Source organism: Diadema setosum, chromosome 6 (genome assembly GCF_964275005.1).
Source record: "Diadema setosum chromosome 6, eeDiaSeto1, whole genome shotgun sequence".
NCBI lineage: Eukaryota > Metazoa > Echinodermata > Echinoidea > Diadematoida > Diadematidae > Diadema > Diadema setosum.
The window spans coordinates 7228709-7255869 of record NC_092690.1 but is presented as its reverse complement, the minus strand read 5'-3'; the positions used below and the strand labels follow the sequence as shown (position 1 = coordinate 7255869).

Sequence of the window (27161 nt, the reverse complement as noted above, 5' to 3'; positions counted from 1 at the left end):
CACGCACCCCTCCCCATTTTCTCTTTTTATTTCTTTTGTTTAAAAAAAAATAAAGGGGTGGGGGAGCCCGGTGCGCTCCCCCTGAATCCGCTACTGGTTATTATACGTAAAGGAGTTACACATTTTAGGATGTGAAGAGAATGCAATTCACACAAGACGACATAAAACAAAGGTGATGTTTTTAAACTGAGAATTTAGGTTAGATACGTCTTTTACATCCCCGTTGCAGAAAAAGAGATAAGTGGACTAATAATTCACAAGAATCTGCATTTTCTTAGGCTAGTTTTGATTCATACTTAGCGATCCATACATTTCCTTAAAATGGTGCAGTATACCGAATGCAGTGTTTTGCTTTCCCGATTCTTTCCACACAGCGTATCAACTCTTCTACCAACGCGCGCACGAACAGACGTGGCTTCGCGAGAACATCAACGCGTCGCTGCGGAGTTACCGCGTCCTTCACCTGCTGTGCGGTACGGGCTACCGCTTCTACATCACCGCGCAGAATAAGCTGGGCATCGGTAAACCCAGCGATATTTTGTCGGCTAGCACTCGAGGAGAAAGTAAGCATATTTCATTTTCATTTCATTTCATTTCATTTCATTTCATTTATTAACTTGCCTCACAAATTATACAGTGTTGTATTTGCAGCATACATCCATGACAATGTAAAGTAACACATAAATCATACATGTTATAAGTTCACTTTATAAAGACTGATAATGAAAACATGAACTATGAAAACAAGACAGCAGAAAGAGAGAGAAAGAGAGGACAAGAAAAGAGAGATAAGAGACATGAAAATTAAGAAGAGAGGAGAGGACGTTTGATAGCAATATAATAACAACAAATAAATTCAGTTCCTATTGTTGATGACGTCAGAATACGCTAGCCAAGGAAAGCATCTTCCTTGTTTGGCGAAAGCCGAATAACGTAGACAGTCTGAATAAATTTGAATACATCATGGAGACTGCATACGAAATAATGCCTACTATCGATATCAAACGCTATTTTGTAAAGTATCAATTCACATTCTTGTTAAATACAAACATAACTTTGTAATCATTAGCGCGTGCATCTTGTACGATGATAACGTACTGCAATAATATCAATGCTTGAAACAACGAGAAAGAAACACGCACCAATATAAATGTCAAACAAACTGTTTTCAAGATTTCTGCCTCGTAATACGCCTTTTCGGTTGAAGGTCCACACTTCATATTGTCTGCAGACATCTGCCGACGTACGTGTAAGTACCGCAGGGTTTTAATACCTATCGTTGTTTTCTTCATAACAGTACCAATACCGCCCTCTACGGACCAAATCGTGCCACTGAAGAACGCCTCGAGTATCACGTTGGTTCTCTCTAGTTGGGAGAGCGGGGGATGCCCCATCGAGTCCTATAGCATCCAATATCAGGTATGCATGGAATTAAGCTTATTTTCGATTTTGACACATTAGAGTTTTTCTATTTTTTTGTTTGTTTAGTTTTGCCTTTATTTCAAGTATTGGAGGGATTAGCAATTAAAATTCCAAACTAATAAGCATCGAGAAGTAACTGCATTTCCCCTGGTCTCCGATTTTACTTTGATCAGTTCTAGTCCCTTTTGGGTATCAGAGTTCTACTATGAAGAATTTCTTTATTGGCAACGTGGATAGATTTATTTTGATTCTATTGCAGTCTAGAGAGACTTCTTTCAGTTGGGGGTTGGATAAAATCTTTTCCGAAAATGAGAGATACCAGGGTGTAAAAGAAAATCAAGCGATGGGTAAACTCCAATGAAACCATCAAAATGAACTCCACGTCCCCCCCCCCCCACACAATAGGGAGCTTTAGATTTTAGACGCGCGGACGTTCAAAGGGAAAAAAAATGGTCTGAGCGTGCGCAGTAGCACACGTCAAGCTACTGCGCACGCTCAGACCATGTTTTTTTCCCTTTGAATGTCCGCGCGTCTAAAATCTAAAGCTCCCTAATATCTCTGGCACAACATTCACCACCACCACCACCACATTATCACCTATTCGTCACTTCAACTATCGCTTAGACCATCCATCATCACAACATTTTTTCTTTCACATTCAATACTATCTTAAGGAGCACTATTGTTGTGCAAACATCCAACAAAGTACATCATGCCAATAAACATAGAAATGCAATCAAGTACAAAAAAAAAAAAAAAACCCAACAAACCTAAGCAGTGATTGCAATCATGTAGGAGACATTGGATTGTCTAAAACGAAAAACCATCTTCTACACTAAAACCATTTTCAAAACCAAAACTATCTTCCAAATCAAAGCCACACTGCAAACCAAAACCATCTTCCGTACCATAACCACCTTCCAAACAAAGAAACACATTTAAAACCAAAATCGTCTTCCAAACCAATATGATATTGCAAAGCAAAACCATCTTCCTGACCAAAACAACCTTCCAAAACCAAACCATTCCCAAACCAAAACTACCTTCAAAACCAAAACCATCGTTCAAACCGAAACCATCTACTAAACCAAAACCACCTTCCAAACCAAAACGCTCTTTCAAATCGAACCATCTACCAAACCAAAACCGCCTTCCAAACAAGAATCTTCCCCCAAACCTTGTCAGCTCTGCCATAGTGAACCCACATTCCAGATTTTGAGGCATAAGTCAGTAAAAAGGTGACAATACACCGCCCGTCTGCTTGTTGTTTATACCTCTTTCTTCCCCCCCTCGTTTTATCGACAGATATTTGCACAGAAGGAATGGGTTAACACTGCTAACAACCTGCCCGGAGATACCAGGGAGTTCACGGTCGATGGCCTTCGACCTCTGACCTGGTACGAGTTCCGGGTCACGGCTGTCAACACTGCCGGTCCTAGCGTGCAACAGTATCGAGTGGCAACCGTCGCATTCAGTGGTTCAGGTAAAAAGCAAATTCTTCCCCATAATACTACAGTGAGCTAAAGCATAGGCTGCATAATAGCGCTGCAACAACTAAAACGATTGGAACTGATTTTTTATTTAATGACTGCATTCAAGGCAACTGCAATCAAAGTAACTCAAAACAGCTGTAAACATTAAAAATGAAGCTTTATGAAACAAGCGTCATGCCTATATGTGATCCTAATGTCAATTCGCTGTGAGAAATCGTAGAATATTGGCACAAAGCCATCGTAGTCAAATGATATCAATCTTACAATGTATTTGAAACCTATAAATCGTTCTCTAATCGCACTGCTGTATAAATATCAACAGGCTACATTTCTTCTTGTCGCTTCCATCGTATTGTGCCATTCATAGGCAGGTCTACTTGGAGCATGCTATTATGAATTTCAAGCAGAGCGCACAGACACACACATACAGACACGAACACACAGAAACGCACACGCACGCACACACACACACACACACACTCAGAAACATGTTCCCTTTTTTTTTATCTGCAGGGACAGCGCCCCCTATAGAGGTCAAGCAAGGCACGCCGAGACAGCTCGCTTTCTACGAGAACCCCCGTCTGTTTGGCCCGATCCTGGCGCTGCTCACCCTGTTGGTCATCCTCGGATTCGTCAGCTACTTCGTCCACGGGTGCCGCCGACGTCGCAGCAAGACGCTGAAGTCGCAGCACGTCGTGGTGGAGACGCTGAGCGGACGCGAGAGCAACGGGAACTCGCCATCGTGAGTGTGACGTCACAATGAGATGTGACTCCGTTTGATTTGAATAGTGCTGGGTTTATTTATCTCATTTTACTTTCTATAAGATTACTTAGACACAATCTTATTGTTCTCTTATTGTTACTCATCAATTTCATTTATTCAGTGGACATTTTCCTCCACTGCTCCTCACCTATGGAACTCCCTCCCATCTTTTCTCCGTGAAATTGACAGTCTGGATCACTTCAAAGCCTCACTCAAAGCTCACATTTTTTTACCAGGCATTCAATTGCTAACTCTCTTGGAGGAGTCTGCGCCTTTTAATGTTTCTACAACAGATATAATATGGCGCTTTAAAAAATGTTGTGGGTCATCATCATCATCATCATCACCTATCTAATTGTGTGTTAATTCATTATTTCTCTTTTTAATACATCATAGTTATTCCGTTATTCTTAGTCACCTATCTACATACCAGTCCATTCACTAATCCAGTTATTTGATACCCATTAGCTGCTTACAAGTTGAAGTGTATCTTTGGCCAAAAAAATATTTTTTGATATGTGTAAGAGCTACATTTCAGTAACCTATTACACCAAGAATAAGAAAAAAAAAATGTTCAATATTAGCAAAGAAAAATACGTTTAAAGTTATAAACATACCACTAAAGCCAATGGGTCTGAAAAGAAGACTATAACTTTACCATTGTTCCCAGGCTGCCTAATCTCTTGCTGGTTCCTTAATCCCTTGCTGGTTCCTGAGAACAAAAGAAAGTTGATAGTCTTTCCTTTCAGTCTCACTGATTTAGTTCTTATTTTCTATATCAAAATATACGTTTTCTTCATTTATATGTAACTTTTTTTCTGATTGTTGGTGCAACAGATTACTAATATACATCTCTTTCACATATCAAAAAATATTTTTTGACCAAAGATACATTTTAAAAACGTCACTAATTTAGAAATTATGAATGTGGGCAATTTGATGTTTCTGTCAATTTGAAATCTTTTTTTTTTTCATTTCTATAGAGATGTAACCGGGTAGTAATTATTCACACTTTCAGTTCCGTTCATTGAAAAAAAAAAGGAGCCAAGAAATAATGAAGCAAAAGAACTTTCAAGTCAAGCCTACAATTTTGTTCTAGGATCTACTACCGTCTCTCATCTGACAACAGGCAACAGAACCAGAACCGACCGACTGTAATTTTGCCGCCGGAGAGGGAGCCATTCCTAGGAGCCTACGAGCGTTCCGAAACAATAGCCGTGAGACAGACCCCGTGGATTTTTAACGCGGATGAAGGTAACGCCAAAAATTACAAAGGTCCACACTGAACAACAAACAGACATAATACAAACAATAAAAACAACATAAACAACACACAGACACACTCACACAAATACACACACACTCATAAACCCTCACTGGGACTAAAATATCTACAATTTCAGTACAGCAGCAAAGGATATGATACATCACTTTATCACCTTTTTTTTTCTTCTTCTGTATATGACATACATGTGTATTGTACCTCGTGTTCGAGTGACTATGTTGACATCTTACGTAGATAGGAATTTTACAAATCACCATTAATATAGCGACTGACTGCCTTTTTCCTTGTGTACATGGGTTCTTAACTGTAAACGCACATATTAAAGGCGAGTTCTTTCCGACGTGGAATCTCTATAGATATGTGATGGCGAGAGCCGTGCCTTCTTTTGGCCATGCCACTATCTATACATCTTTCACAATGCAATGCTGTATTTTTCAAAAAGTCAGTACGGTGTGCCACTCACAACCTGTATATTGTACCATTGAAAAGACTGAATTATGCAACTACAGATTAAAGAGTTTGTTAACTTGATTATGACATAACAATTAGAAGCATTTGACTGCTGTGGACAGAGAATCATCGCAAGCAGAGAGGGCAGAAAATTTATATATGACGGGAAGTGCAATACTAAATAAACTTTGACGTAATAAATTTTCAAAACTTGACACGTGAATCTTCTCTCGTTTGCCACAGAGGAAGGGGACTACGCCAGCGAACCGCGCCGAATCCGCGGTCTGGCCGATCCCTACGCGACGTTTGACTACCAGGATGGCTCTATCTACCCCAGCATGAGTACCTTTCGGTCGGACGGCTCTAGCGCGAGTCTCAGTGATTGCGGCGCCGTAGGAGGCGTCCTTCGCGACGACCGTCTTTATGACATTCCCCCGGAAGAAATTGCCCGCAGAGGTATGGGACGCTGCTATAGGCAAATCGATTCTATGAGAAGACAGACGTGCGTTGTGTTTGGACACATTCATCAATTCTCACACCTGATATAAACAAGAGCAATCTGACCCCTAAACTTCTGCATAATTATTGATGAAAAATGTTTATGATTTTTCATTAATTTGTCGTCTTTAAACTTTTTAAACTATATTGTACAATAAGCATATTCAAAGGTACAATGTGGCCTACTTTCTGAACACTTGTACAATGCTAACGTCACAAATGTGTAATGACCGCATGTTGTTCCTTTTTCATACTCATCTATTACCGTGTAGGCTATTGCAGACGATATCACACGTACGCGCGTCTCGATGACGTCAGACCCATACGTATAACAACCGGAAGTAAATCGGATGGACCCGGGTCACAACCTGAGAGTTCTTCCTCGCCGTCTAGAGGTAACCCGGATGTACTTTTTGGCTTACTTTCATTTGCACGTGCCTCACCATAACACTACGATGTATTATGATTAACGGTGTATTAAATTTGTAAATTGATTTCAGGTTAGTTAAATCAGTACCGCGTGGCACTCGTTGTGATTGTCAATCACTGATACATTTATACCAATTATTATGTTTAACAAGCGACAGTGCTTCAAAACATGCATGGCAGTAAGGCCCAGTCTATAATATTGGAAGTTGCCTTATAATGTCTTTTGTTAATCATGGTATATAAGTAATGCACCTGTGATTGACAGATCATGATAACTACAAATTCTTGGTTTTGAAATATTCTTTTATGTGCACTGATTCAAGTAATTTAAAGAAAATTAGCAGAAAAAAAGATGCTCTAAAGCATATGACATAGATTTAGATATTGAAGTGATGATCATGGCTAACATGCATTTGCTTTGCATAGGTTATTGGAGACACTGTCCACAGAACTTGCGGGAAATTATATCCTTTTTCTTTTTCGTGGTCCCATAGGTAACAAACGGCCTAGTAACGGATCCTTGTCTACGACCAACGAGTCGTCAAATCGCGAGGAGCTAGAACGTGCCTACACCAACGGGATGCGCATCGAGGCCGCCAAGCTCGAACTCATGCAACGCGAGCGCGAACGCGAACGCGAGCGGGAGAGGCGCGGCGACGAGTACTCCTCGCTGTCGCGCACGAGCTCGACGCGATCGCACGCCTCGCACGCCTCGCGCGACCACGCGGCCGTCACCAACAGTGACATCGAACACGGTATACGCAACTTTACGGCTTCACCGCCCATGCCTACCGTTCCGGAGAGCAACCACTACGCCCCTAGGAGATACGCGTATACTTTCGAAGGTAAACATGACCTGTTCAATATTGATATGGTGTATTATAACTGTGTAGACCATTGTTCTTGAAGGCGGTGTTAATAATACACCTGTACTATGTATATTATACATAGTAAGCTTAATATTCATTCATTCATTCATTCATTTATTTCCACAGGGTAAAAAATACATACAAACATTACAATGAGCGCAAGTTACATCATGCAAGATGCAATAAATATATAACACGTGGGGGAATCAACAGTATAATGTTCAAATTAATGGAAAATTTATGAGTCAAGCGAAACGATTAGCATAGATTGAAATTTTCTTCGAAATGGGAATAAGAAATCTCGCAATCAACTAATTCTGAAAGGCCAATTTTCGAAGGAGGAAAATTTCAGCGTAAAAGTAATATAAAGTTATTGGTTAATCCTAGCCCAACCCGATTGCTCATAGAAAACAATTGGGTTATGCCACCTTTGGCCATAAAAGGGCTACGAATTTGAAAGGTACATCAACACTAAGTTATTATTGTTTGCATTACATGTGAATTTATAAAAAAAAAAGTTTTAAAACCGGATAACCACTGTAAAAAGATTTATAACATGATCAGTCTTAATTCAGTGAACAACGTCCTTAGCATAACTGATGTATGTCAAAGTATCAAATCTAAAGCAGATTGTTTACAGCGGTTCCAATGGGTTTCCATGCACACTTTCGCAAACATCATGAATAATAGCAAAACGAACTTCAGACTTTTTAAAACATCGCTTATAGTTTTTATGTTCACTAAATTTTGCTGTAAAAAGGTAGCTCGCTCGCTCAGAGTTACAAGAGTCACTTGATTACAAATGCATTCCACACTGTTTCAGGCGCCAGACCACGAGACCGCGCTCGCATGTCACTCACCACATCACCGTCTCTCGTCCGATCGAGTGAGGAATCCAGCGACGTCGATTTCGAGGTCGAGTCGTCGGAACGAGGCAGCACCATCCACGTGTACAGACCGAGTCGCTACCGGTCGAATCGACGTGTGCCCCGACGCGGTTACATCACAGCACGCCCGGTCATTAGAGCACGTATTCCTAGCAGAAAACACAGACAGTAAGTTGCATTGATATGCACTTGCCTTTCTTTTTTGTCTATGCTTTTTAGAGAGGTAACAAGCGAAACAGAGAGGGAAATAAGGTTTTTTTTTTCGAAAGAATGGTAACATGCAATCCAGGTCTTCATGTCAATAAAATGTTCTGCTTACTGGAGCAGAGTGACACGCGAAGAAAATTAATCCACGGAAGTTTTGACATAATAATGTTTTGGTAATATTGAAATTCTTCTTCACGGACTATTAATGTTTTAGACCCATGGCTGGAGGCACTCGGTATCCCCAATAACTCATCCCAAGAATGGAATCGCTTGAGTATGGAAAGGATTCCATTATTTTGACCTGAAGTATTGATAATGAATAAAGACTCAAAAATTGAAAAGTGTGTAGGAGAGATGATGAGGTGTAGATCAATAAGAAATTGAATGATTTTTAATTGTAATGGCAAAGTAGAGAGTAGTGATAGATCAGTAACTATAAAGTTAATCGACTGAAAATTGCTTGAATGGGTAACATTCCTTAAACTGCCATTTATCATCTTAAAGAATCGAATTTCTCACAAAATATGCCAGCCTCTTCTAGTAATCAAATGGTACATCGAATGCCATGCGCACATAACTTGCTTCCGACTTCAAGCATCTACTTCTTCTGTCTCCATTTCTTCACTCTCCGTCTCTCTCTTGCTCTCTCCATCCCTCTCTCCTGCTCTGTATCACGCAGCGCTGGTCCACACGCGGCCGCTCGCCACCATCGAGGCACGCCGAGCAGCAGCTCTCCCGAGACTGTCCGATCTCATCCGATTCATTACCGAGCCCCGTCGAGCCCTTCCGAAGGATACATTTCGTTGCCCTACGACAGCTTCAGTGCGGCGCACAGCGGCGTCACGGATAGCGACGCGGAGCCGAGGAAGCATTACGGCCACTACAGGCGGCGCTGCCGACCGCAGCTCATATGGAACCCGAATGACCACAGTAAGTGTTCTAATTGTCGTTTCATTTTCTTTGAAGACACTTTGAAGACATTTCGACCTCACGTACCCGTGCTTAAACTGTTGCAGCATTGCCAGGAACACATTTATGCACATTAGTCCAGAAAGACATTATGGCCAAAGATATATTATTGTCAAGACTGAACGTGCAAGGAAAGATTCGAACCAATGACCGAAACTTTTAATCTAAAGAGTAGTCTCATGCAGTGCGAACACTATAGAACCAGAAAAGGGCTTCACTGACTTAACGCCTGTGTCACAGCCGGTGAAAGCGTGTGATGTCTTGTCTTGTCTGTACTGTCACGGAACGGACACTAATCTCCAGGTCTCCTGTGAGATAACGCTCTTACAAATTATACCGTATTGCATACAGATCGAAATATATAAGAGTGCAATGTCTGACACCATGCATTCAAGCAGTGCAACTCCCGGACAAGCCCCCAAATTTCACAGCCGGTGAAAGCGTGTGATGGCTTGTTGGTCCAGTTCTGTATCACTTTGTCTGAGTATTGTATTCAGGTAGTCAAACTCACAGGACCAAAAAGCCATCACACGCTTTCACTGGCTGTGACAGGCTGAAACGACAAGAAGTCAAAGCTGTATCAATCTGGTTGACTCAGAAAGGTAATAATTTTGTAACCAGATAGAGAAAATAATTATATCAAAAAAAAAAATAAAACTTTTTTTTTCTCCAAATTACCAGGAATTCTGGAAAATCAAGAACAAGAAACATAAATAGCTGATAATTTATTTCATCTATGCAAAAAACCTAAACAAGCCGATTTATATTTAGGTGGCGGATGGCGTAGTCTTTAGAAACCAACGATCTACTGGTGGAATAAGCTCCAGCAAGAACATTCAAAGGCATTCCTTTTCAGAGTCATTGAATTGTACAAGGATGCATCCCAATTTTTTGGTCTATATGCATGAAGTGGTTACAACAGAACCATTATCTGTAGTATTTTAAACATCACAAAATGTAATCAATATAGATTGAACAAAAAGATACCGGGAGTATGCACTAACCAGTCCAGTATGCTCTTATGATTTCTCTTTCCATTTGTTGTATTGTTTTAAATCAGTTCATTTGTCTTTTTTTTTTTGTTTTTACCTCAGTGCCCCCTGGTTCTATAAGTGACCCGGAAAGAGGGCGCCACCTACGACACACGAATACCAAGCGTCACCCCGGATCGGCGGGCGGCGTGAAGATCGTTCATCCCGAGGTCAGCTACCACATCCCTTCGCAGATCCGCGAGGAGGGGGAATCCCCCAAGAAGGATCCACGCACGTGTAAACCCATCGTGCTGACCTCGCTAAACTACCCGCCTTCCACGTCGCCGCCTCCGCCGCCACCACCACCCTCGCTGCCGCCAAAACGGCGAGGCAGCCCGGAGGGCAACGAAATGGAGGTCGAAGAGGAGATCGAGATCCAGGTCATCGACGAGTGCAGCAAGGCCAGCCCACTTGGCGATCAGGTCCAGGAACATATATCTGTGGTATGATGCAACCACTTCAACGACCACTTGAGAATTGTGCGCGATGTTGAGGCGTGACGTCACAACCCCAAATGACCGCACAATCTAGCCAGAACACTGCCGCTGATATTATTGATCATGTCATGTCGAATAAAGACCGACGATGTTACCGATGAAGTAATCTTGTGGCAACTGCGGATGAAGAACACATGCAGTGATGAACACATTTAATGGTAGTGTGTATCTTACATGCATGTGTATTCAACAAGAGGCGACTGGATACACAGTTCTATAGCCGTGCTATACAGTGCACAGCCTACAGCGAGGCTCGCGACCGTGCCCGAAGAGTACTGACGGACTATTGCACGATGCCTGTGAAAAGAACATCTTATGGAGTACTAGGTCAACCGGGCCTTGTAGCACGGGCCCGCATTATACACCGACGTTTGTACATAGAATCGAGACTGACGAAAAGTTTGCCTGGAACCAAACCTCTCATGGAATATTACGAGCGAGGAAAGCACAAAGTTCACAGAAACTTGGTACAAACTGTAATGAAAAAAAAAGTGTAGCCACAACTGGGCATTTCCCCTTCAACACGTTCGGAAGCTAGAGCTGTGCAAATTTGCACAAACGCCCAGAGTCAGTTGAAAGTGAAGCAAAGCTGTGAAGCAAAGTGAATGTGAAACAAGCAACGTGAAAGTGCAACAAGCAAACAGAAATTAGCAACACAACAATAACAACAACAACCTTCTACTAAGATGGACACGAATGGACGCTGACATATCGCTACGCGCGAGACTTTGACCCTTGTGTTGTGCATGGTGACCGGTTGTGGTCCTCAATATTCAGAGTACTGCCGTAATTGTCGGCGTAATCCTCACTGGTTATCACTGTCTTAATATTAACTTGCAAGAAGTATTCAAGTGAGTGTGTAACTGCAATGAGGGTCTATTTTTGTCCTGTTTTTCACCACGTCGTCCCTTTCTACTCGATGTGTAAGGCTCCCGATGTCACCAACGGCGCCACTGTTTATGGGATAATGTCATGAAATTAACACAACAACGACGATAACAACAACAGCAGCAGTAGCAACAACAACAACAACAACACCAACAACAACTTCAACATCTACAACCAGCAACGCATTCACATCCGGGGTGGCATGGATACGCGTTCTATAGTATGGGAAGAAAAGAAGATGAAACTAACCAATCACTGCCACTGTTTTGTTCGTGTATGGTAAGGACGTCCGGCCATAGCAGCCATTGGAATCCACCATTCTTGTGACGTCACAGCTCCTTTTCCAGTCCGCAGCGTGTTCGAAGGGGGTGTTATACTCCATGTTAACAGTTTTGGCCGTGGCGCAGAACGGATAATGTGGAAATTTTGGTTGTGTGTGTTAGTCTTTTTTCTTTTCCCACCATGATTCCGATGATCATTACCGGAATGAGGGACTACCTGAAACGTCACTTGATTGTCTTTAATAAACAAAAAGACACAACGTCACAAGTGGAGTGAGGCAGTGAGCTACTTAATCTCGCATGGGACGAAATATCACTCAGTGCCAATAATTAAAGGGCTGGTACAGTATTGGTGGAGATGAGAATTGGGCTTTTAATATTTTGCGAGATACCAAGAAAACACTTATGAAATAGTACAGAGCATATCGTTTTAAAAGGAATTCAAAGTTTATTTGATGAAAATCGGGTTTGGAATGACTGAAACATCCAAAACCAAAGTAAAACAAAGCAATCGTTATAAAAGGTGGGTCCCACATTTTATTAGAATCGCACAGTTTTGGATATCTCAGCCATTTCAAAGCCAATTTTCATGAAATAAATGTTGAATTCCCCATGGAATTACATGCTCTTTCATATTTCAAGAGGTTTCTCATTATCTCACCAAAAATGTTAGAAACCCGAAATTACGTCTCAACCAAAACTACACGATCCCTTTAAAGCTTGAGGTAGCACAGTCGCCTGTCGAAATACATACGAGGTGGGTGCTAACACAAAGAAAGATAAAGAGAAAGAGAGAGAGAGAGAGAGAGACAGGGGGGGGGGGAGGAGAGAAAAGAAATTGTTAGTTTTCTTCGAAAGAACTGCGTTTTCACTTCATGCATACCGAAAATGACCAAATGGATGGTCATGAGTGCCAGAATGAAAAGTAACAACGTAGATTGCACTGAAGACAGGACAAGAGATTGTTGAGAATAGAACAAATGAGTGGAAAACCGAATTTGATATGTTTGCCATATGTTGCCATCTTTGTTTTTATGAGCTGATTTCCAAGGTATTAGAATAAGCATAATGGATCATCGCAAACTTTATTTGATTTGATTTGGTTTTATTGTTCCACATTTCAAAACATCAAACATGATACGATCGATTGAACATAAGACTGAACATAGCGTCGTAAATTACAAAAAATACAAGAGAAGACAATTTAACAAACATGAAGTGTGGGGACCTACTAAAAAGCAAAGCTTGTAATGTATAGGTCCCTGTATATATGAAAGTGTTGGTCTTCTTAAACAACCTAGAAACGAAAACTATGAAAGGAAGGAAAGGGACGTAAAAGAAAAGAGAGCAAAAAGAGCAAAAGAAAGGAATAAGATATACGAAAGCATAGCGAAATACAAAGTAACCACCTGTAACGCGTTTACAAGACTCCTTGTCACCCGAGCAACACAGTTACGTAACTGTAAGAATGCGCAAAAACGCACATGATACATAATGATTCATTAATTCAGGAATAGCCTTGACATAAATGACTCAGTAATAAAAAAAAAACAAAAGGCAAACATGGAATACATATGATAAACAACGAATCTGATAAAGAAGAGGGAGTTCAAATAAAATTGCATGTTGTATTATTAGATATAAGCCTGCACAAGGGATTTTTTTAGTTTACGTTTAAAACAATTCAATGACAACGATTCAGTAATGTCGGAGTCAAGGCTATTCCAGAATGTTGGACCTGTATGTACTATTGTTTTAAGAGCAAATGCAGTTCTCACGGGAGAAAAGTGAAATGAATTTTCCTGTCTTGTAGGGTAGGAATGTATAACTTTATTTTTTACAAACATGGGAGTGAAAGCATAAGGTAATTCGTCTTTAGTTAACTGGTACATAAATATCCCAAGGGAGTAAGAATATATATCAAAAATCTTTAAGAGGTTATTACTTTTGAACAGAGGGCTTGTCGGTGCTAAATAATTGGTACAATTGATAATCCTTACAGCTCGCTTTTGTATTCTAAAGATAGACTCCAGGCGTACATTGGAACAATTCCCCCAGGCTAGTATGCTATAATGAAGATACGGCAATAACAAAGTCGAATATAAGGTACGTAATATATATGTGGGGAAAACATGCTTAAGCTTCTGTATAACACCCAAATTTCTTGATAATAACTTACATAAATGATTTGTTTGTTCCTGCCAAGATAATTTACAATCAATTAAAAGACCAAGAAATTTGACTGAATTTGTCTGTTGTAAGTTTACTCCTGTGATTGAAATTGAGCCAGGTAAACAAGTGATTGTATTACTAAACACCATAAAATTAGTTTTGTTTAGATTTAGGGATAATTTGTTACTTTGAATCCAATCATTGACGTGATTCAACTCAGAGTTAAGCATATCAAGTAACTCAGTAGGATTTGTGTGCGTCAAAAAAAGACTTGAATCGTCCGCAAACAAGAGGAAAGAAAGGAGTGCTGACGACCTGGGCAAATCATTTATGTACACAATAAAAAGAAGTGGTCCCAAGAGGGAGCCTTGTGGAACACCACACGTTATATTTGCTGTGCTTGAATCAGAATCATTAATGTGTACAAATTGTGATCGATTTGTGAAGTAATCTCTGAACCACTCCAAGGCGCTGCCACGAATCCCGTAATGAGACAGTTTGTACAGTAATATTTCATGATCAATTGTGTCGAACGCCTTGGAGTGGTCCAGAAAAACTCCAACAGTGTGAGATTTAGCTTCGATAGCTTGAACAACTTTATCTATTAACAACAAAACAGCGTGAGAGGTCGAGTGTTTTTTGCGAAAACCAAATTGAGTGTCTACTAAGATATCATGGTCATTTAAAAACTTGATAGTTCGGGAGTAGACAACTTTTTCAAGTACTTTGGAGAATGATGATAAAAGAGATATAGGTCTATAATTGCCCAGGTCGTCCTGTCTGCCTTTCTTAAAAACAGGAATAATCTTGGCAACTTTCATTTTACTAGGAAAAACACCAGTCATTAAAGACAAATTGAATACATGGGTCAAAGGTGCGGCTACTTCATAAATGATTTGTTTAAGAAGAAACATTGAAATACCATCATAGCCTGAGCTTTGTTTAGCTTTAAAATTATTTACAATATCAATGACATCCAATGCATCTACGGGCGTGAAAAATATAGAACTAGGATTGGGATTCACAAGAAATGAATGAAATGTTTTTTCTGTTAAAGGAATATTTCTGGCCAAATTTGACCCAATATTCACAAAATACGTGTTGAATGCTTCAGCAATACCACGGGAGTCATCAATTATCGTTCCATTTTGTATTATTTTATCAATTCCCAGTTTCTTTCCATCATTCTTTTTTAATACATCATTTATAACTTTCCAAATAGACTTGATATCATTTTTATGGATTTGAAATTGTGCAGAAAAATAATCTTTTTTTGCTTTGCGTAGCACAGAAGTCAAAGTATTTCGGTAAGCTGAGTATTTACGTTTTGCTTCTTCTGTACCACTAGACTTATATCTATAAAATAAATTGTTTTTACGATTTATAGATCTCAAAATTGATTTGGTGATCCAAGGACTTCTTGGGATTTTTTTATAATTCAATTTGATCGATGAGACTGGGAAATGAGCATCATATAAACGCAAAACAATTTCATTGAATATATCAAACGCTATATCAGCATCGTTCATATTATAAACAGCAGACCAGTCGGTATGATCAAGACTCATTTTAAAACTTTCTATACGTTGCTGTGACATTACTCGAAATCCCTTTTTATTATAATTTGTTTTACCTTTTTCAAAAATATCGTGTAACGTCACAAATATAGGGAAGTGATCCGATATATCAGAAACAATGATTCCTTGATCAGCAACGTGAGATAAATTTGTAAATATGTTGTCAATTAGTGACGAAGTTGTATCAGAAACCCTTGTTGGTTTCGTGATACAAGGTATAAATGAATTGTACATCATTGTATCTAAGAATTCCTGACACTGGGGCTTTTCATTATAACAAAATAAATTAACATTAAAGTCTCCCATCAATATACAATGCCTGTTCATAAGAGAGGGAGAGTCAAGTATAGTTTGCAGTACACCGACAAAATCGTTAAAATTACTATTTGGTGGCCTGTAAATTTCTCCAACTATAAGGTTTTTCGCATTCGGTATAACAATTTCTATAAAGACACATTCAATCATATCAGAAACTTGGCAAAATGTTTCCATAACATTAAACTTGACATCATCTTTAACAAACAAGGCCACACCACCACCATGCTTACGTGTTCTATCCTTTGAAACTAAAGTGTAACCGTCAATACATACCAGCGAATGAAGCGGATCATGCAACCAAGTTTCGCAAAGACCAATTACTGAAAAAGTAACTGATGAAAGATTTAAAAGTAATTTTAATTGATCAAAATTTTTACTTAAACTTCTCACATTATGATGCATTACAGAAAAACTATTACGTGAAGAAAAAGTTTCGCGGTGTACCAGTTGTTGTGGTAAAACATATTCAGTGGTTATATGAGGTACAGCTGCATCATTTTCGTCATATATTAAATGTAAGTCAGGCATTTGCTCATGTAAACGATGAATAACATCAGACTGAAAATACACCTCATTTGTTTTGTGAGATGTAGTATAATTACTGGCAAGAACTGCTTCTACAAAATCATCGTTTGACAGTGACTGCATTGGAAGACTATCCATTATGATGAACTATCGGGGAATCAACACAACGGATTGCAAAAGTGTAGAGAATTCCATCTCCATGACTACCACGCAATTCACGAATGGCAAAGAACACTATCAACAAGTACTCAGTGTGCATGAGTAATATCAATGCTTGCTTACAATCAGTGTTACGTAATCGAATGCTGATGAAAAGGAAGGTAGGTTGCTCGGGTGACTCGGGCTTAATGTGAATACATGAAATTTGGTTACGGCGCATGGCATTTACATATCGTATAACAGGTGCGAGAAATGGTACCCGGTCATTTACCAGTGAGAAGGATTCATACATTGCAAAGTAAATTGCTGTCACTAAAGAATAGAGGGAGTGGAACATTGTCATATCGTCACCCTGTGTACGAGGTAAAACTCCAGGTACAAACTCAAAATTTGTACAGCACAGGGATTCACAAAATGAAATAAAGAATGCTACCGACACGATACGAACGCACAAAACCATGGCCTCAACGGGTACTGATTGAGCTTAAAAAACAACAACAACAACAAAAGAGGTTCAATCCACCTGTATCAGAATATTATGCTGTTACATTTGTTTATAAGCAACAACTACGACAAATATCATGTGTTATATGCTGCTATTTCAAGAGAATAAAATAAATGTGCCTACTTTGCATGAATATCAGCAACGTTCAATGTAAATCAAATTTACCTATAGTATCATACGGATGCAGTTATCCTGTTGTTCAATTCACTTGAAGTGTGACATTTAGATCTATAGCTTGTATAATTTGAATCTAAAATCTAGTCTGAATTACACACAAAAGAAAAAAAATGGCGTCGGATTGTTGTAACAAGCAGAGTGCTGGGAAAAATAGCTATGATATCACATAATAGACTCAGACTAGATGTGAATTTGACAACTACCTGGTAATCTACAACTACAAGTTGTCCGCTCAACCAAATACCTGGGTGTCCATATCGATTCAAGATTGAATTTCAACAATCATGTGGATACCGTCACCAAAAAAGCCAATGGTACTCGAGCCTTCTTCTCACGCAACCTACGTCATAGCAGCAAAAAAGTCAAAGAAGCTGTCTACACAACATTCATCCGACCAACTGTCGAATACGCAGCGACTTCATGGGATCCGCACACACAACGGAACATACACAAGCTTGAGCAGGTTCAGAGAAGTGCAGCTCGATTTGTCACGGGCGACTTCGAAAGATCTAGCAGCGTCACAGCCATGCTGGATCATCTCAAGTGGCCTCCGCTGCAGGAACGTCGCTCCCAAAATCGTCTGCTGATGATGTATAAGATCAGATATCACTTGGTTGACATCCATTGGCAGACTTACCTGACCCAGCTCTCAACATCTACCAGAGGACACTGTTCCCGATTCACTATCCCCCACACCAGTACTACAGCGTATGCCAACTCATTCTTCCCACGCACCATCCGGGACTGGAACAGCCTGCCTGTTGATCCTGCCACATACCCATCCCTCATCGCCTTCAAAACTGCGCTGAGGGAACTCTGTAGGATGTAACTCTTCATCCAGAGATTTTTACTCGCACCTGTAAATATTTTTCACCTGATTTCAAATTTCTGTTGCCCCGGTGCAGCGTATGCGCATGTTCTCGCAGTGCGTTCATCCTCGACCATTTGAGGGCAGCACTTTATCGGAAGAAGAAGAAGAAGAAGAATCAGAAATGAAAATCTCTCACCACTTATTCAATGTAATGGTCCCATGGCGCTGTTTTCTGGCCCTTATCGCGTGACTCTAGGATAAGTTGGGTTCCTACCAAGCGGATTCGTGTAGACTTTCCGTGGTCCTTTCTCAGCTTGTACGCGGCGGATTCAAGTTCGTAGCGACGGGCTTTGAGCTTTGGGGGGAGGTCTGTTTTCACGTTAAAGCATGGCCGGGTCTCAGGCGAACGATGTCTGGTCTCAAAAGCGTGAAGAACGGCGTTCCTATCAAACATCGAGACGAATCGCGCGATAATCGGGTCGGGGGTCTTCGGGGTATCTCCACTGGGTCCTGTGAGATTTGGTCGGGGTTTGCGAGGCAGGCGATGTACGTTCGCGAAAAGCATCGCGGAGGTTTCTTCGTCAGAGAAGCCAAGCTGCTTGATGGCGCCACGAATATCCAGCAGTGCCTGGTTGGATGTAGGATTCTGGGTTTCGGCCTTAATCCCATAAAACAGCAAATTTTGTTTCCTGTCGTGTATTTCCATTGCTGTCATTGCATCAAACAGATCCTTTTCCGTTTTCTTCCTGTCTTTCTCTAGCTGAGGTAACTTCTTGTTCTCGATGTCTGTCAACCTATCTGCTGAATCCTGGGCTGACTTTTGGAGTTCGGCAAGGGTATCGTTGATGGTTTTGATCTCTCGACGTACCTCTGCCATTCCATCATTCATTTTGTCCAACTTATCCAAGACTTGTTGCGCGAAACCGTCAAACGTGGTACGGAGTTGAGTCAGAGACTCTTCCGTGGCGTAGCTGCGTGATTTTGTGGACATGGTAGAAACAGCGTTGCGATTTTGCTGGCTAAACGAACGGTTTCTCAGAAAATATGACCTCGAGCTTGAAGAAGTGTCAGAATTGTTACAATTGTCCATAATTTGGTCGAATATTCAACGCCATAAACAACGATGCAGGTGGATTTTACCTCGTAGTTACGGAGCTCAAATCACAGTACGTCCATGTTGTTTCGAGGTCACGTGATATTGCGTTCTCTCATTCTTTACTTTGGCCGGATTTCACAGGAGTAGTTCAAGTCTAGTCCTTTGAAGATGCAAATTTTGAAAGTCGCAAGACATTGCTTATGCTAAAAAAAGAAGTCCAATATTGAACACAAGCTGACATGTAGGCCTACATGTACATAGTTCGCCTATTTTCCCCATATTGAAATCACGGCATATAATCATCTAAGCAACATTTGTGAATTCGGGACATAGAGTTGATTTGTTTTTGTTCAATTCCCGTAAATGAAGTCTTTTTCCATTTCTTTTTTTTTTAATTTGTTTTAAATCAAATGCGTTGTATTCTACAGTGTAAAGTGTCCTTGTCGAATAGGACAAGGAGAATAAGAAAAAAACAACAACAACATAATCGTATGAAACGACTGCGTGGGATTTAATAATGAAGTCTGAAAAATGCCAATAATTATTTCATTAGTGCCTGTAATCTTATTCTTTTTTTTTTTCATACCATCCAAAGTGATTGACCACGCCCAGTCACTCATTCGTGTAAAGCGTACGATCCTTCCCAAATAGATTTCGGCTTATCATATCACGATCTCATTTCCGCTCTCTTTGGAATGATAATGATCACGTTCTAATGAAAGAGGCAAAGAAAGAAAGAAAGAAAGAAAGAAAGAAAGAAAAACAACAACTGTTCAGGTTTTGGTTATCAACTACCAACATTAATCAGTGGGACAAAGGAATATTGGTGCGACAAAGTCGCGGGAAAATTAGATTGCCTATGCAATATGCATTGCTAGGTAGTCTGGAGAAATGCAACAGAAGAAAAACAAAAAGTCCTTCATACTAGTCCTTCAAGCAGACCATGTATCATATTTTTTTTTTCTTCTCTAATTTGTCAGATATGTTAGATATTGCGAAAAATCTACAAGCAATGGAGCGGGTGAGTGCGGAAATTCTTGAAGAAAATGATAGCGTGTCGAATGAAAATTAATGGAAAACACTCAAAAGGTTCAACGCATATAGACACGCAGACAACCCGATACTTACTAGTTGAATGTGCACATTGTGTGTGCCTTTTATGTGTGTGTGTGTGTGTTGTTCTGTGTTTATGTGCGTACCCTTTGTGCATGTTTCCCTTACGAAATGCACACGACACACATGTCAACTTGGTGAATGCAGGGATAAATGATATTGAACGACATTAATTGTGCCCTGTCTCTCTGTTTCTCTCAATATTGCCGACTCCATGCGTAGGTTTAGACGAATTGTATTGCAATCGGAGGCCTTACAATGGCATTTGTTATTAAACAGGAGAAGGAGCAATCCATTTTCATTTCCCTCTCTAAGTATCAAGCAACGGAACGCATGACACAGAATCAGTTTGTAATGGTCTTATTTTCTCTATCATTTGGCGATACACGTCACCTCAGCTTTTTGTTTGATTCTTTCCCTGCTGGGCGCGTAAAGAGCAAAACTGACCAATCAGGGGACAGATGGTGCTCCCTAGTCAGAGAAACTGACGATAGCAAAGAATTTGTGCTTACGCTGGCTGGTATTCACGGCTCATCCGTGGGAAGGTCGAAACACAATTCACTTGAATGCTTGAACCACACTGTATCCCTGACATTTGCACATAGAAACTGACATTATTAATACACGGAATGATGATAAAAGACGTACAATGTATGTGTGGTATCTTTCATGTAGCTAAATACACAAGTGGGGAAAACTGCTTCTCAAGAAAAGCTTGAAGCCCGAGTAGTATAGAAGAAAAAGAACGTTTTGTTTCATGCAAATTCGGTGCCTAAAATGATACCTGGAAATGAACCTGGGAATGAAAATGAAAATGAATACTAATAATGATAACGTTAAAAAAGTATTGCATACAGTGTAGAAAATAAATGTATTCATAACGTTTATATTTGTCCTGTACGACGCAGATTTGTAAGCGTGTATCATGGATTGTATAAGCACATGGGTCTTTTTTTAAAGGAAACTTTTATTGCTTTTTATTGAAGATCAGCAGAAAGCCGAATATTTATACATAAACACAGACCACACACGCACACACACACACACACACACACACATACATGTACATATCTTATAGACATGATTGTGATATACTTATGTATTCATACACACATAATGCTGTTCATGCCATTTTTATGACGTCATGTTTAAAAGACTCTGTACCGCATAGTATTTTTCTTCCGGTGAAACTGCTCAATTGAGTAACGAAAAAAAACCGAACATTCGTATACTGATAATAAAATTACGATCTTATTTAGATACTACAAAGACTGCCTAAATGAAATTTTGCTGCCTATTTGTAAATGTTCGGATCGAAATGATCCTCTTTATTTGTTCGTAAAACTGTAAGTCGTGTGTAAATATGAAAACCTGTGCAAGGACATTTGCTAGCCGAGGAGAAATACAGTTACACAATAATGTTTCCAACTTGGCGTTCCACGTACCCATTCGGGGGCTTGGCATTTGAGACGAACGTAATTATGTCATCACAACCTGCGAGTATTGTATTATAATGAAGCGTCGGTTTGTGCCATGCAATATAATTTTATATCATATTTTTGTAACGTAGATTTCGACTCTTGCTCGTGCTCTTCGATGTTTCACAGTTGAAGAAGACATTGTATCATGAAAATCGTAGTTCCATGACTTAAAGGCGTCTGTTTTACATTATGTTATGATGTTCATAGATGAAAGTAATTTACACAGTCATCAAACTGTGGTTACTGACGCATAAAGACTCCGCCATGTATAGACGTTGTAAGCCCTATTGTCCTTGTGTCTTTTTCCAAAATTATTGGTAGAGGTACCTGCGTAAACTAACTTAATGCCTTGCATAGATGCATCGTAAGTAAACAAACAAAAGGGTATAAAGGCGGGTGGGGGTGGGGGTGGTCAGATTTGTAGCATACAGGTAACATTTTGATGACTGTTATAATCCTGTTCATCTTTTATGTCGTGCGTTGTGAAAGGTGCTGACATTGTTATAATGATCTAGTAACATGGAAGAAGAAAGAGAGAGAGAGAGAGAGAGAGATGTGTGTGTGTGTGTGTGTGTGTGTGTGTAAGTTTAGACGAGGCAAGAAATAATGGAAGGATATCCTTGCAGAAAAAAAAAAAACCACACAATACATTCGTTTTAATCAAATACGGCCGTATAGGACGGTCTGACGCTGTGTTTACATGATAGGTGTGAAGCTGGAATAATGAGTTTAAACGAACTTTTAAAGTACACCTGCGTCCTGTGGTTTGTACCCGGCTTTAAAAGAGAAAGATGTAAAGCTGAAAATGGTGAATACGAGCAATATAATACTTCACAATAATTTTCTACTATTTTTTTTTCACGTTACTTTGATATGCGTAAAAAAGCAAACATTCCAAACAAAGATTCTGTCAGTAATATCATATGATAATTTATATAATTAATCCAATAGTTTGGAATGCACCTTTGCCTAAATTGAGCATAACTTACATACTTTCATGTCACTGATATGATTAACAAAGGGCATTAAAAGGAAACATGCAAGTACGCTTAGTCTAGGGAAAAGTTCATTCTAATGGCGTTTGTGTCTAGCACTATACCAATGATGGACAGAATCTTGGTTTGGAAGGTCGTTGAGGGCGTATCCAAGTAATCTGAAGAAGACGAAAAATAATTGACCACATAAATTATGGCACATATCAGATATTATCTTTTCCACATATAAGTAATGATCAGGGTACTGTGAATCAACTAAGTCAACATATATTGCTTTGTACAGTCCCTTTAAGGTAGAACGATGTGCGTGGAGGCATGGCACATTTCCGTATGGAACTACTTAATATCTCTAGACACAGTGTAGAGAATAAATATTTGGAGACTCTACAGCGTTTGAATGTAACTTCGATTTTTTGTTTTTAGGGTATGTTTTCGTCCAAGACGTTGAAGCTTGTTTTGTACTGTACTGTATGTAGCACTAGTGAATCTAAAAATTGTAAAGTACGAATAGTTTTTAGTAGAAGGAGGGCGCTGTTTGTGGAGGATGTTTGTTAACACGTCATTGTCACTGACTATAAAAGAAGATCGTATGGAAACACATTGTTTGTAAACACGCTTAAACGTTTGTATTCAGCAGAAAAAGCAAAAGTATTCTGGAATAAAAAGCAATGTAATCTAAAGAAATCACATCTATGGCCTGGACACTTCTAATGTTGTGTCAGTTCTTATCAAAGCAGTTCCCTGTACGACATGCTCTACTTCTCCTTTGGTTTCATAAAATCAGACACAAGATATACGCTACCGCGTCATCAGATCATTACAATCAACTAAAACACAGAACATCGAATCTATTTTTAGCTCTTGTTTAGCATCTGTGTATTCATTCTACTGCAGCTTCAAGGTACGCACGAAGGAACAGACTTGCCATGTCCTTGCAATGATACACGTATAATCCTATCATTTAATGCAATGAATCGTATGATTTTCTGAGTAATATATTGTTTTCATTGCGTGTCTCCAGGTTGACGCAAGTACTAATTCAGATCATGCAGATAAAAGAGTCTTTGTTCCTTCACCACTCACTATAATAAAGATGAGACAAAAAAAAAAGAAGAAAAAACACACAAAATACAGCGCCACCTAACATTGCCTAGAATAAGACATTATTTTCTGTCTAAAATTAAAGTTCGTGACTGTCGGCAGTTCGCCTGCGAATTGATGTCTATTCAATTTCATCTCGTCCTTGGTTTAGTCTGCGGATTACCTTTAATAATAAAAACGCCTGGCTGAATTGTATGTCTCTCTGTTACCATGGCGACGTTATACCTAATTTTGCAGTATAACGAACGGCAAAGGGGCCAACCATCTTTTTTTTTTTTGTACGATATCATGTACATACAAGACTCAAGGTTATGTTACGGATACCTCCTGTCAATCTGGAAAAAAAAAAACGGACAATGTTTAATTCAAATATACGGGAAATAAAAAGGGGATACATGTCTCATAAAGGAATGGTACAGTTTCACTTGAAATGGAGCTTCAGTTTTAAATGATTTTTCTTTTTGAGATAATGAGAAACCTCTCATCAAATATGAAAGAGCATATCATAATTCTAAGAGGAATTCAAAGTTTATTTGATGAAAATGGTTTTGAAATGGCTGAGATATATAAAGCAAAAAGATCCTAATAAAATGTGGGACCCACCTTTCATTAAGGGATCGCTTTGTTTTACTTTGTTTTGTATATTTCATTCATTTTAAAACCGATTTTCATCAATAAACTTCAATTCCTTTTAGAATTTTATGCTCTTTAACATTTCGTATAGTGTATAATAAGTACCTCGCAAATAGTTAAAAGCTGAATTATCACCTCGACCATATGAGTAGAAAATAAAATGAGCAAATTCGTATAAAAAAATGGGAAAATTTTGAAAGCGAACTTTTGCTAGTTTCCACAAACGGTTTTTGAACTGGATTATGCAAATAGTGAGTTGATGATGTCAGCTGACGTGAGTTGATGATGATGGGAAAGGGGAGGGGGGGGGGGGGGGTTAAAACGCATTTATGGTTCAGTCTCAAATCCGGACATAATTTTGTCTGATTTTTTTTTTTTTTTTTTTGGTGTTGTTCTTGGAGTTATTCAGCCTGAAATGACATCACAAAAGAATGGTATGTACTTTTTTGTGCAATATCAATAGAAAATTGTGAGGCGATGACATCATAAGCTCACTCCCTTGCATAGTCACATCCACTATTTCACAACTACTTGATGTGCTTGGCAAAAATTACCAAATCTTCCTCACATTTGATTCGATTTTGATCAAATTTTTAGGGTGCTTGTAGAATTTTACTCTTCATTTAGAAATTAGTATATTCCTGGTCCGGAATTCTCCTATAGATTAACACCAGCAGGTTACATATACCAAATGTATAAATGATAAGTTTAAAAGTGAGGGTATTGGCAGCCATCGCCGCGAATATTTCCTTCTTAGGTCTTACTTTGTGAGACTACTTGTGAAGAAGAAGGAACATAAATTTTTCCAGGTGAATCATTGAAAGAAGAAATGATAAAATGAAGGGTTTGAAGAGTAACTTCATGCTTTTCAATTTCACTTTGTATTTTTTCGTTAAATTTCCCTAGAGCCAACAACACTGATGGCAAGAAAAAAGAAAAAAGGAACAATGACAGTTCGTCAAAACAATATCCAGCTGTAACAGGTATACTGTGTCGTTAACTAAATTTTGTCCCAATGAAATGAAATGAAATGAAATGAAATAAACAGGAGAACAGTCGTGATTCAATTCCCTCGATCAACCTGCCAAGAAAGGTCGACAAATATGATTATTGTTCGCCTCATGAAACATGTATTCTGTATCATCGTGTTGAACCAAAAAATTCAGATAAATCTGCAGCAAATTTCTATCGAATTCGTTGATTTTTGGTCTCTACCATATTACCATTCTATAACGTGTGCATCGACTGGAAGTATCGTATTATTCACAATACACTATACTGCAATTTGGAGAATGAAAAGAGTAGGGCGAACTGTATCACAGTGATACGGAGTGAAAATTATTTCATGCCCAGACGGACAAGTTCTCAAGAATTAGATTTGTCGAGCCTGTGTCTCACTATGAAGAAAAAGGATAAGTAAAAAAAAAAAAAAAAAAAGCCGGAAAGGTTTCTCGACTCCGTGCAGACAGTAATCAGATTAAATAACGCGTGTTTCCCAGACGATCAGATTGAATAACAATAACCTCAATATAATATTATGCTTTGATTCGAAGGTATACACCATTGGTAGGGAGTTAAACACGTGTAAATGCGTATAGATGAACGTTTACAGGGAAAATCTTCAACGAAGTTGACAGACGTCGTTATGGCACGAAGTTTGAAACTGTGCATGTGCAAACATTTGGCAACGAAGAGATATTCATCGAATGTTTGACCCTTCTGCCACTTTCACATTAAACCCAAAAGTCTTGTCAAAATTTATTTTATTTTCGAAGAACATTTCAGCATTTCGCCAATAGAAATTGCGTTATTTGGTCCAAGTTTACACCACAGAACGCCAGGCAGGTTCCACATAGATTATTGGTATGTTTGTATATATCTATCTATATATATATATATATATATATATATATATATATATATATATATATATATATATATAAATAATGCAATAATGAGATTTGAATTTAAAGAATATATGATTTTATGACATTTCTTTTTTCTCGCGAATCTTGATATCTCACAACACCTTTGTGCCAGGTGCAATGCTAACTCTCCATCCAAGGCGTATGTGTATGCGATATATCCATACAATATGTAATAATACCTATCAAACAATAGAAATTTATTGTATATGGCATAAAGTGCATGAACATATTGAATGTATACATATATATTCACATAATCATATTGATTTTGTGTGTTTAGAGAGAGATGGAGAGAGAAAAAAAGATGGCTTCTTTCAGACGTTTTACGGCGTGTTTTTAGCAGCAGATGCCAACTCTCCTAGCGCTTTTTTGCGTTTTTTTTTGAACACCACACAGACAGATAACAAGAAAATCATTACGTCACTGACCGAAGAGTCTATAAACATGATAAAGGTCATTGTTATAAATATAGAGTCTGAATAGACATGTGGATTGCCCGATGATAAAAACAAATCATATAACACACAGACAAAAGCCCGCGCAGAAGACCGTAGGCCTATTGTGAATGAAGATGCCATATCAAAAGTCGGGTCTAATTTAA

The 27161-nt window shown here is 39.1% G+C and overlaps 2 protein-coding genes across 2 annotated transcripts in view; both read left to right on the top strand.

The window, feature by feature from the left end:
* LOC140229412 (cell adhesion molecule DSCAM-like) overlaps positions 1-10860 on the top strand; it is a 49363-nt gene extending 38503 nt beyond the window's left edge. Inside the window, exons 23-33 of the mRNA XM_072309663.1 lie at positions 375-563; positions 1298-1419; positions 2728-2905; positions 3429-3657; positions 4808-4932; positions 5657-5869; positions 6184-6306; positions 6835-7185; positions 8033-8264; positions 8983-9233; positions 10367-10860. Coding sequence (XP_072165764.1) covers positions 375-563; positions 1298-1419; positions 2728-2905; positions 3429-3657; positions 4808-4932; positions 5657-5869; positions 6184-6306; positions 6835-7185; positions 8033-8264; positions 8983-9233; positions 10367-10752 — 2399 coding nt within the window. The 3' untranslated portion in view covers positions 10753-10860. The remainder of the gene's footprint in view (positions 1-374; positions 564-1297; positions 1420-2727; positions 2906-3428; positions 3658-4807; positions 4933-5656; positions 5870-6183; positions 6307-6834; positions 7186-8032; positions 8265-8982; positions 9234-10366) is intronic.
* Positions 10861-20321: 9461 nt separating this feature from the next.
* Positions 20322-27161, top strand: part of LOC140230210 (guanylate cyclase soluble subunit beta-2-like) — a 46780-nt gene continuing 39940 nt past the window's right edge. The window contains exon 1 of the mRNA XM_072310390.1: positions 20322-20330. Coding sequence (XP_072166491.1) covers positions 20322-20330 — 9 coding nt within the window. The remainder of the gene's footprint in view (positions 20331-27161) is intronic.